General features: G+C 38.9%; 1 protein-coding gene and 1 long non-coding RNA gene across 2 annotated transcripts in view; both read left to right on the top strand.

Annotated features, from left to right (window-relative positions):
* The first annotated feature begins 2,381 nt into the window (after positions 1-2,381).
* LOC106938092 (uncharacterized) lies at positions 2,382-6,220 on the top strand. The gene is made up of 3 exons (XR_001422534.1): positions 2,382-2,554; positions 2,643-2,699; positions 4,593-6,220. It is a non-coding gene; the product is annotated as an uncharacterized LOC106938092 (long non-coding RNA).
* A 2,251-nt stretch (positions 6,221-8,471) lies between these two features.
* gyg2 (glycogenin 2) overlaps positions 8,472-11,867 on the top strand; it is a 14,335-nt gene continuing 10,939 nt past the window's right edge. The window contains exons 1-3 of the mRNA XM_015019921.1: positions 8,472-8,761; positions 9,274-9,412; positions 9,960-10,134. Of these exons, the coding sequence (XP_014875407.1) occupies positions 8,755-8,761; positions 9,274-9,412; positions 9,960-10,134 (321 nt within the window). The 5' untranslated portion in view covers positions 8,472-8,754. The remainder of the gene's footprint in view (positions 8,762-9,273; positions 9,413-9,959; positions 10,135-11,867) is intronic.

Raw genomic sequence — 11,867 nt, 5'->3', positions numbered from 1 at the left:
CTGCGTTAAATGGTTTGTTCCTGTTGGAGCTTCACCGTGACGCTGTTGAGCTGCAGAAAGTGGAAGACACGAACGACTGTGGCAGTTACTATGCTGCTAAGAAAAGTTATAAAATCAGGTTTTCAAATAAAAAAAGAGAAAGGGAGAGAGAAAAATGCAAGAGTGTTAATTTATAACCCAGTTTTTCTCCGAGAGAGGTGAGTAGACTGTGTGAGATTATCAACCATTTAGCATAGTTAGCTTAGCTACAGACTACTGTTTGCCTCCAATTCACTAGCATTTAATGAATTAAGGAAAAAAATTACCAACATATTCATATATTTAACTTGTTCCCTTGTACCTTTTACCACTTAACAACAGATGAGTCAGTCAGCAGCAGCTCTAACCCAGGTCCCTCCTGACCCGTCCTCTCCTGAGTGAAATTAAAGCTGCAGTATGTCACTTTAAATATTTTTTTTCACATATTTTTTAAAACTGTCATTATGTTGTGACAGTATGGTATGAGAGGTAATCTGTGAAAAATCTATTTCCTCTGCTTTCTCCCAGTGCTAGAAACAACCAGTCAGAGGCAGGAGAGTTTTAGTGCTGTCAATCACAATCTCATGTTGCTCTCATCCTTCCTCCACCTTGATTTGTGCCATGCTGCAGCTAGCATAGCACAGAGTTGTGCAGATTCAAACTGTGAAGCTCAGTTTAGTTAGCATAGCTACCAATGACGGCAGATAAACTGTTTCTTGTAATGATAAGCTGTTTCTCCTCCATTAGCACATTTAGCAGTGAGTGAATGAGGCTAATTGACAGTGCTAAGAGTGGCCTACTGGTTCTGATTGGTTGTTTTGGTCAGAACGATGCATTACTTTAACCAGTAATAGTAATTCAGGAAGGAGGTGGAGGAGATTGATTGTTTTCATAGATTATCTGTCTCATAAACTGCTATGACATGGTGACAGCTTTAACAAATATAGAGAACACATTTTTTTTTTTAATTAAAGTTATGTACTGCAGCTTGAATAAAATGGAACTACATAGCATTTTTAGAAGTCTGGATTGCTTTATGTGTATTTTGCATGTTGCTTTTGACTGTTGCTCATGGGGAGACATTTCAGTATCTAAAACTAATAGAAAAAATTTAAGCAACCTACTTACATTCTGGATGTGGACTGTTGGATGTTAAATTCATGAGCAGTACATATTGTGCTAACTATCAGTATTGAACCAAAGAAAGCAAGGCAGATGCAGGCCTTTAAAATTGGGTCAAATAGACTCAAAAAATTGTAACAACAGCTGCACGAGGGGACCCATTCACATTTTTTGTCACGGGGCCCAAGATTCCTGGTGGCACCCCTGATTCTGACATAGAAAAGCATCCCCACAGCATGATAGCACTCCCAACTTATTCCATTGTGAAGAGACTGTTTTGAGGGTGAAAGATTTTCACCACACAAAGCAATATATTCAGGCTAAAAAGATCAAACTGTCTGTCTTGGCTGCTTCCCTGATAGATGCTCTCAGTAGCTGTATTCCTATTACAAAACCTTGTTTAAAAAAACACAATTTTGCAATTGCGGTGTTCCCATTAAATAAGAAAATAATTACAATTCATGCAATAAGTCATTACATTAAAAAAATTTAAAGGGAGTTTGAATACAATTATATGCCACAATTATCAGATATTTGGGAAATAACTGCACAGAGATGCAGATGAAATCCTGAAACCTTCCATCCGGACTGAATGTAACAAAGTGAAGGAATGTGAATATGCTTGGAAATGGCTGGAAACGGAACAAGGTTAAAGTAATTTCCTGTTCTAAGGGTTTTTGTTGACAAAGTAGCAGTAACAATTACTACAGATTTCCTATTACTACGGAGATGGGAAAAGATATGCATGCTAACATTAGAGGGCACCATTCTGCAGCTGGGAGGGAGCAGCTTTAGTCAAGTTCTGCACAAGATCCAGAATTGGACAGAACCCGTTCAGGCGCTCTGTTTGTGTGGGAAATCTGGAGTTTATGCTGAGAGCAAATGCCGAAGGTTCCTCAGCAGTAAGTCATTCTGTAAGCTGGAATCCGCTCTGCTTTTCATGTGGGGACAACTCCCTTTTTTAGCACAAAGAATCATCACAAGACACGTATGACTCATGAGCGAGTCAATGCCCTGCAGCCTGGGACTGTCCACTTCCTGTTTTTAGTACTATATTTACTTCCCTCTTGTGGATAACATGAGTCACTGCAAGATTAAACCCCCAAAAGAAAACGTTTAGTTGTGAAACCATTATTTTATGCCACTTTTTCAATGAAATAAAGAAGGTCAATACAATCTTTATTATGCTAACTCAGTTTTTTCAGTCCTTATTAAAGCAAAAATGAATAAATTATGTCAAATTGTTCTGAAATGAATGTAATCTTAACCAAACATTTTGTGTGTGTTGTCTCTGCTGCAGGAGGTTCCGGACCACTTGCAGGAATCATTAGTGCTGTAGGTGTCGCTCTGGTGGGAGCTGCGTCCAGTTACTTTGCTTATCAGAAGAAGAAGCTCTGCTTCAAGCTGCAGGGAGGTCAGTGGTGTTTCTTCTGAACAGTCACACATGGTGGGAACTGGATCACAGCGACATCCTGGTTCTAATCAGAGTTTGACTTGTTCAGGTGCAGATCCAGAGAAAGGTCAGCGAGGAGGTCAGTCTAACCCAGGAGACAGCCAGCGTGAGTAACTGTGGATTCCCACATTGTCACGAACTTCTAATGTATCACATAGAGTAGATTTGACCAATGTTGGTTCTAGAGTTCACATAGTGGTTTCTATCCACAAACACACCCACCTTATCCAGAAGGTCGAAGGTCATACTTCATAAAAAGTTTATATTTCATAAAGCAACCAGTCTGCTTTATGCCAGAGGCAAGCCTGATTTAATGAAGTCAGTCACATAGTTAGGAAAATATGGTTTTTGAAGGGCAAAAATGGCCCTGGCACATATAGGCAACCAGCTTCTTTGTTTGGTTTGCCAAGGCAGGACCTGTGAAATAAACTAAACATAAATTTAAAAAAAAGATTTATTTAAAATCAAATAATTACATATAATCTATGATTATTTTAACAACTACTGTAAATTCTACCCTTTAGTGATTAATTATGTAAAGAAACAAAAGAGGAAGCTATCTGAGAAGAAAATTTCCATGACTGGGAGTCACAAAGGACAATCTTTACCTTGTGACCTTGTTCTGGGTTTCCAAGACAAAACCAACAAAAATACAACCCATTATAGCTGAGAAAACAAAATCACTCATCTAAACAAAAAACAAACACTACTAAACTTCCTGACTGGCCATAAAAATAGGAAAGAAATTAGTCAAAGGAAACTCCCCATTTAAACACTAACATGCAATATCAATCAATCAAGTTTATTTGTTATAGTACATTTCAGAAAGTGCTTTAAAAATGCAAAAACAAAATGTCATAAAAACAACAACAACTAAGAAACCAGAAACAAACATTACATTTTGATGAGGGCCATCATCAAAATCATCAATACACTTCAAATATGCTGGTCAATGTTCCATTTATTCTGGTTCAAAAGCAACTCTGAACCGCTGGCTTCCAGTCAGGGGAAAAACTGATGCAGCACTGGATCACTGGAGCTTTCCTGCAGTTCACTGAGGAGGAGGAAGTGGTTCCAGGTGAGACAGCAGGCCTGCAAACAAAGAGGAGCAAAGGTGGTCCTCCAATATGAGGACCCCTACTGGTCAGTGGACAGAACAACACTGATGGAAGGTCAGAGTTTCGGATCATTCCTGGAGGTTCTTCTGATCCAAACTGTTGATGTGGTCTGTGACATTTGTAGTTGGGCTGACAGTAAAAATCTCCTCACTAATGTGTGACATTTAGTGACTCCATGTTGGATCACTCCACAACCAAATTTTGTACAAGGATTTTTGCTGCTTTTATAGAAACCAACTGTAGTAGACATGTTTATGGATTTTTATTCATATCTTGTCTTGTCAGTTTGAATCAGCATTTATATAACCTAAACTAATGAGGCCTAATCAGCCAATCAGAGATTATCTTTGGAAACATTGCATTAGACAGTCAATAAGAAAAACTCGATATTACTTTTTTTTATTTCAAGTAGTTAAATAAGATGCATTGTGGGAGGAGTTTTCTGCTTATTATTGAGGAAAAGACTGCACTTTAAGGGACATGCTGATCCAAAAACAACTTTTGCTCTTTAGCATAACAAGGCCGCATTAGCAGAATATCCTAAAAGGCTTTTTTTTTTTATCAGACGCTAATCTGGTTTATTATTGTATTTGTGTGGCAGTTATTAGATCTATGCCTTTTTTTTGTTTTTGTATGTTCTACTTGAACTTTTCAAAGTTCTGTTACAATACTAATAATGCCATCTATAAAAAGAACCCTGCCTTGACACCAATGGCAAGAACCTGGACGAAACTAACTAACTCACCATCTAGTGAACGATATGGATTGAGTAAAATGGAAAACACAGTTTGAGTGTGAGCAGCCTGACACCTACTGGTGAGCAGTAGGTGTCAGGAGTATCCTTTGTGATTATTTATTTCTTTTTCCTTTTTCCTTTTCAGTTTTTAGCAACCTGCTCCGGAACAACTAGATCCTGACCCAGAATTTGATCCAACTTTTCAGCCAAGAGCCTTAAGACGTCTTTGGTACAGAAAAGAGCCACAAGTTCCACCAACACATGCAGAACAAAATGACAGCCAGCTTATAGCTTATCTTAGTCTGAGCTTCAGCAACAGTCAGAATGTCATTTTTTGTAATGATTTCAGGGTTTTATGTTGATGTGTTTTGACTTCATGTAACTCTTGTAAACTTAATTTTTGTCTTTTTCGTGTTTGCTAAACTGTTGGTTTCATGTAATGAGTCACAGCAGGAAATCTGTTTCCTCCAGTATCTTCCATAAAAACATTGTTCCCCTCAGGAAAGGACGCTTGTGGCGGCTTCTGTTTACTGTGGAGAATCTAATCTCACCTCCCAAATAATCCAAAGATGAGAAAAACAGAAGTTACCTCAGCCACTGTCCAGGTCAGAATCTTCTAGTTAGCCACTGAGCTGCTAGAAGAACTGGTCATCATTTGTTAAACAGCTGAAGGAGCTTTAATGTAAACTGATTGTCGTGTCACCAAGGGCTGAATGAAAGTGCAAATATGTGTGAGGGACCTTTAGAAAAACATAGAGAGCTGCAACAGAGCTCTGTACTGTTTTATGGAAGCATTTAGCTGCTAAAGCTGGAATATAAATAAAGCTGCAGTATCTCCTTAAAACAAGAAACTTTCTGGTTATAATGAGAAATAAGTGTTATTCCTCAAAGTGTTGTTTCATTGTTACAACCTTGCATCTAAATGGCAATAAACTTTCTTGTTATGACAAGATGCTACTGCTTTATTTCCTAGCTGTAGCAGTTAATTACTTCTGAACTGTTTGAGATTACTAGTCCTATTTCTAATGCTGTTTAGTTTAGTTTTTCTTTTCTAAACCGTTTATACTGTTTCCTGATGGATTTTAAACACACCAAGCTAGACACATAGAGTAGCTGCTTGGTTAAGCTAACTTGGTTAAGCAGCTAACTAGCTGCTAACATGTTAATGGCTAGACTAACTAGCAGCCAGTTAGCTAGTAACATCTTAGCTGCAACAAAGAGATAATGCTAAAGGCCATTTTTAGTGGATTGTTTTCTTGTTTTTTAGTTGAAAAATTAAGTACTGATACCTAAAAAATGATGTTTTTTTATCTCACAGTTGGATATCTGTTTATTATGCCTTTGATATAAGATATAAGCTTTAGCTTAGTCCATTTTGGTTCTGCTGATTCATATAAAACATCGACGCACGCTGAGATTCTGCTTCTTTGTTGAATCTCATCACTTTTCTTTCCGTTGAGCAGTTGCTGTTATCTGTGTTTGACGCCTTTTAATTTGATAGCCCAGGACGAGTTGTTAAAGAACGTCTTCATTGTGAAATACAAAAACAAGCTGCATCTCTATGTGCTGTAAATAATCCACTCCTTTACATTGGAGTTCTATGACTTGTTCTGTCAGCTTCTACCATCAGTTTGAAATGTGTTTTGTTATTTTAAACTTATGTCTGTTTTACCTACATTGACATTGTGCAGGTCTGTTACTGGAATACTAAATGCATGATTTGTCATATGATTTCTGGTGTGTACATGTTTTTAATAAAGTGTTATTGTACACTATTTTGGTGTTGTTTACTTCTGTTAGTACAAGCTCAGAAATGCCCCCAGTTGTTTGATGAGATGATCTGTGGGTTTTAGCCACAATGAAACTTTGGATCATCTCAATGTTTTACTGCCAAAATAATAAAAAATATATTTAAGGGCTAGCCAGTAATTTTGTGATATCTTTTTACAGTGTCCTGCAGCGTAACATGGACATTTTCATATTTTGTCACATTACAGCAAACCTTCATTTATTTTTCTGGGAGTGATAGATCATCACAAAGTAATACATTTCTGTGAAGTAGAAGGAAAATAATACAAAAAAAAACATTTATTTTTTGCTCTAATATTTTTTAAAAATATGGAATGGATTTGTATTATTCTGTCTTTATTAACAGTATGGCTGCAGTTGTTTTGTAAAGGCTTTGTTGGAACATTAGTAAACCATGTGAGGAGAATTATCCGTTCTCCATGCTGAGTTCTCGATGTATGAGGCTAAAGAAGAGTCGGTGAGTTAAATTCATGAATTCCATGTATTAATACCAAAATACAGCTGGTCCATTCTGACATGCTAACTTTAAGAGCTAACAGTCAAATTGACATCCCACAAGAGGTTTCCATTTCCTCTGTCTCTCTGAGCTACGCCCCAAAGAGGGCGTTACCTATTGTGTCATCCCTTAACCCAGCTCTCATTTGCATTTCCTAACATGTTATTTCCTTTAGGTTTAGCTTAGCTTTAGCTTAGCAACTAGCTACAATAGATAGAAGGAAAACAGAATAATTTATTCTCAACACCATGGTAGTGACAGTATCAGGCTCTGGGGATGATATTCTTCAGCAGGTAGAGTTCAGCAGATGAATGAAACTAAATACACAGGATTTGTTCTCATCTTGAAAGTCTAGAATTTGATTTCCATATTTTCCTGGTCCAATGTGTAAAAAAAAGAAAATAAAGCATGAAAAAGTTTGCTGTTTTCCTCTTTTATTTCCTATCCAGTTATCAGAAATCTATCTGTCCTTTATTCCTGACTGTTTATTTGTAGCTTCCTTATTTAAATCTGACAGAAGCATAATCAACAGAGAATCTAGGGAAAAAGCCACAATACCTGAAATATTTAAGTGTAACACTAAAGAACTCACAAGAAGTCTTGTCTTGTCTAGATTTAAATTACAAAACTGTCTTTGAGTTTTTGCTGTCTGAAAAACTGAGACAGCTGTTGGCAGAAAGCCAACAGCTGTCATCAGGCTAAAACATGTGCTGCAGTTTGTTAAAGGTGTGTACAGTAAGTCCTATTTATAAATACTCGTTATTCGGTCAAAGAGCATTTATATCTTCAGAGAAAGGTCAAAGGTAACAAAGATCTTCACAGCAGACAATGTTGGCTGTTTAAACTGTACAATAACCTAATTGGTTTTGTTCAATTTGAAAATTCAATTTAAAAAATACTACATTAACTCACAAAGAAAAATAAATGTCTTAACCCATTTTATTCAAATTTCTTCAAAGATTTGTTGCGGATGATGATGGCTGCAGAAAGAAGGATTTCCTTTAGCAGTCTGTATTATAGTGGTTCTGAAGAGGCCTCTGACTGAAGACTCTCAGTTGTTGCTTAACAGTGCAATAAGAGGGTACATAGGGTTGTCAATAAGTAATTGTCCTTATGTGGAAAGTGATTTCGATCTGTATCTGAAGAACTGTGTACAGAAAACTGACAATGGTCTTAACACACCACCCCCACTGTGAACCATAAAGAAAGCAGAATCATGCTGTGGAAATGCTTTTCTTCAGAAGGAACAGAGAAGCTGCTCAGTTTGAGAAGAAGGCAGATGGAGCCAAACCCAGGACATTCCTGGATGGGTTAGGGTTAACCGTGTTTGAGTTTTCAGAAGACCTGAGGCTGGGCTTTGGCTTCCATCCAAATCCATTCCCTTCAAAGGAATCGCTGAGCTCAAAGCACATTCATGCGTTAGAATGACTTAGTCAAAATCCAGGACAAAGAAAGATATGAACAGTTGCTTTATTATGCAATCTGGTGGAAGATTCCCACAAAATTAGGATTTTTAATGAGATAAAACGAGAAAAGGTTCAAGAGAAGTAAATCCTATCGCAAGGCAGTGAATGTTTGAGATTCATGGTTATAGGTTATTTACACATGGCTGATGTGGAAAGTGAAAAGCAACGCTCTCCTGAGTGGGTTATCAGCAGAGTAAGAGATTGTGCTGTTGCACAACCCTTGTTGCCAAGCCCCCTTTTCTGCTAGTTGAATGACCAGTTGGACAAACACATCAGAGGAGAGAAGCAGCAAGGCCTCTGCTTCCTGATTTACTCCCCCATTAAAAGCAGACTGAGGTGTGACTCCACATCACAGATTTATGCTCACAGTGAGGATTTAGGAAGTGTCCCAGATCCAGCTGGTGCACCGGTGTACCCTCGCTGTTGACTGTTCTGATGTCACCACTGACGACTGGCAGCATGCAGGCGTAGTTTGCTCCTCATCTCCCCTGAGGAAAAGTAAACCTCCAGGATTTGGTACTGACTGACGAAAAGAAATGTCAGGTAGGAAGCTACTTTTCATATAAATGATGGGATCTATGGATTCCATCATGGATTTAATGTCAGATTCTCCAAATATCCTACTGCTAGTGGACTCAGCATGTTTCAAGATGCACAAATAAATAAAAATAAATGCTTTGATAAGCTGCTGCAGTTTTCTGCTCACTGCTCTTTAGCTCCAACTGTGATAGTCTCTCTGTGATGTTGAATTATTAATATGACAGGGTAGTTTGTTTGAAATGAGAACAGACTCTCTGCTTCTTCTGGTTCAAATCAAAAAGGGAACCAAGTGAAATCTAACACTGTCCTCAGACATAAGGTTACATGCCTCCATATCAAGCTGCAGGCCAGGATTATGGAGCTGCAGCCACACACCTGCTACAGCTGGTCCATAATAGAACGACAGAGAGAAACTCAGAACAAACAATCCATAAAGTTTTGTTCTTTTATATATTTGATGGCTAAACGTTGCAATATTTGCACTATTAATTCTTATGTCTCCATTGTGTGTGCAGCTGGTGAGGCCTTTGTTACCCTGGCCACCTCAGACTCCTACTGCCAGGGGGCAACAGTGGTGGCCAGAAGTTTGCGACGGCATGGAACAACTCGCTGCATAGTCGTCATGGTGACCCCAAACATCTCTGACCAGTCAAGGTTGGGGACTCATTTCTTTCTGACTTTGAGTTCCAATAATTATTCTGTAAATGTCTAAGATGAACTCAAACCTATCGTAGGATTCAATACAAAAATACCACATTATTAAAGGGTTAATAGAGGAGTGACGTTACGGTGACTTCCTGAAGGCATCATAACAGAAAGAGCAAGAGTTTCTTAAAGACAGAGGCCCAATATCAAGGTGTTAAATTATGAAATCAAATTTCTTTTATGTATATATCATTTTTAGAACAATTGAAGGTTGTGCTCGATTGTGCTATAAAAAGGCACTATGTGCCTGAAAATACATAACATCATCCCTTTAAAGAAATGAAACATTTTTTTTGCAATGAACCTTTTTAGTCTTGTTCCTTGGATATGAAACAAAGCAGCTAGGTTTACTCACTGAGTGGTAACACATTGTGTTTTTAGAACTTAAAGAACAAAATAAACATATACATTTGAACCAGACAGACCAAGTAATTCAAATAGTACTTTGTTATGAGTTACAATTTACTTTCTGACTAATTGACCTCCTTTTGAGCAGAAAAGCTCTTGAGAATGTCTTTGATGAAGTCATCACTGTGGATGTGAAGAACAGCGAGGACCAACTCCATCTGTCCATGCTGGGACGTCCTGAGCTTGGCGTCACCTTCACTAAACTCCACTGCTGGAATCTGACTCAGTACAACAAATGTGTCTTCCTGGATGCTGATACACTGGTGAGTTTAGTGGGAATATTCCACTTTAGGGAGTTCAGTTTGCCTTGTGTTTCGCTGGTTCGTGAAAATACTGGTGCGTGAAAAATTGGAAGACTTTCTGGAGGAATCCTCTCCACGGTAGAGGGATGAACATAAAGGGTGGGTCCCCTTCGGGGAGCGGGCACATGCACCCTGTCTTCCTTGTTCTGTACTGAAACAAATTTCGTTGTGCTTCCGTATAATATCAATAAAAGCATTCTGATTCTGATATCTAGGTTATCATCCTGGATCATACCCATAAGCCAATCTTGGATAAGCAAGAGATGATGGATGCATGATGGATAGATGAACAAGTGTCACAATTCAATTTGGTTAATTTTTAAAGCAAATATTCACATCACATGACTTCAGAAAATTAGGTCTGTTTAATCTAGTCATACAAACAGATTTCAAGTCAAGTAGACCAATTTCAATTGATCCTAATTATAGAACAATGCAGTTAGGTCATGAGTCAACACACATCAATCTGGTAGTCTTCATTTGCTTCTGTTCTGACCTCCTGACCTCCTGCTTATCTCCAACATATGAACCCTGACATCTTCAGCTGGACTTTGTTCTTGTGATTTCTCGGCCTGTGAAGTCAGTGAAAATGTGTCCTGCTGGCTGCAGGCTTGTTTAAAGGCCAAGCTACAAGCTACAATACAAGGCATACATGGTCATACATGGACATACAATGTTTACTGTGGTTAGTAAACATTGTATGTCTTCGAAACAGACACAAATATTTGTGTCTGTTTCGAAGTTCTCGACTGAAGCATCCACAGCCACTTCACCAACTCATCTGATTAAATGGCTGAGACCAGCCAGCATGTTCTGGGTCTTCTTCTGGGTCTCCTCCCAGTGGGACGTGCCCAGAGGGCATCCTAAACCTCAACTGATTGATTCCTCTTGACATGGAGAAGCAGCAGTGGAGGAAACTCATTTCAGACATTTGTATCCACAACCTCATCTCATCTCATTCCTACAGCGCTCGTAACCATAAGTAGGAAAGCAGATCAACTGGTAAATCAAGAGCTTTGACTCAACTCTATCTTCACCAAGACAGACCAGTACATCGTCTGCACACTGCAGATGCTGCGCCAATCTGCCTGTCAATCTCCTTTTCCATTTTCCCCTCATTCATGAACAAGACCTTTGGATACATAATCTTCTCCACTTGGGGCAGGACCCCTTCCTGGACCCGGAGAAGGTACTCTACCCTTCTCTGTTCCTCATCCCAGTTGCCTCACACTCTAGTATAGCGGTTCTCAACGTGGGCGCTACCGCCCCCCAGGGGGCGTTCAGATGACGGCAGGGGGCGCTGGTGGAAACTTTTACAAAAGGGAGGCGCTGGGATTCCTTTGGGGGGCGTTTGGTCGAAGGTAAACTTTACACCTTAAATGCAGAACAATACCAGTTTAGGCTTTGAGCAACTTGGTAAAACTGTATTTCGTAACATTAAAACATGCTTGGCTGCAACGGTATCAATGGCAGCTCTTCTTCTCTTTGTAGCTTCTGGGCGCAGTCCCGCTCCTGCTAGTAGCTTCACCGTTTGAAAGCGGCCGCTTCCAAGGACAACAGAAAAACTCTTATGAACATCTAATAACTTAAATCACGATACCCTCACTTTGTATCCCTCTGAAAAATTAATCCATTTAAATAAAGAAATCCCTCCATGGTGATACCACGATAGAGAGCGTTCATTTTGTACCGTT

The sequence above is a fragment of the Poecilia latipinna genome, unplaced genomic scaffold (genome assembly GCF_001443285.1).
Source record: "Poecilia latipinna isolate Pla-1442-1.1 unplaced genomic scaffold, P_latipinna-1.0 Scaffold2507, whole genome shotgun sequence".
NCBI classification, from domain to species: domain Eukaryota; kingdom Metazoa; phylum Chordata; class Actinopteri; order Cyprinodontiformes; family Poeciliidae; genus Poecilia; species Poecilia latipinna.
Note: the sequence above shows the minus strand (reverse complement) of the source record. Positions and strands in the feature narration are given on the sequence as shown.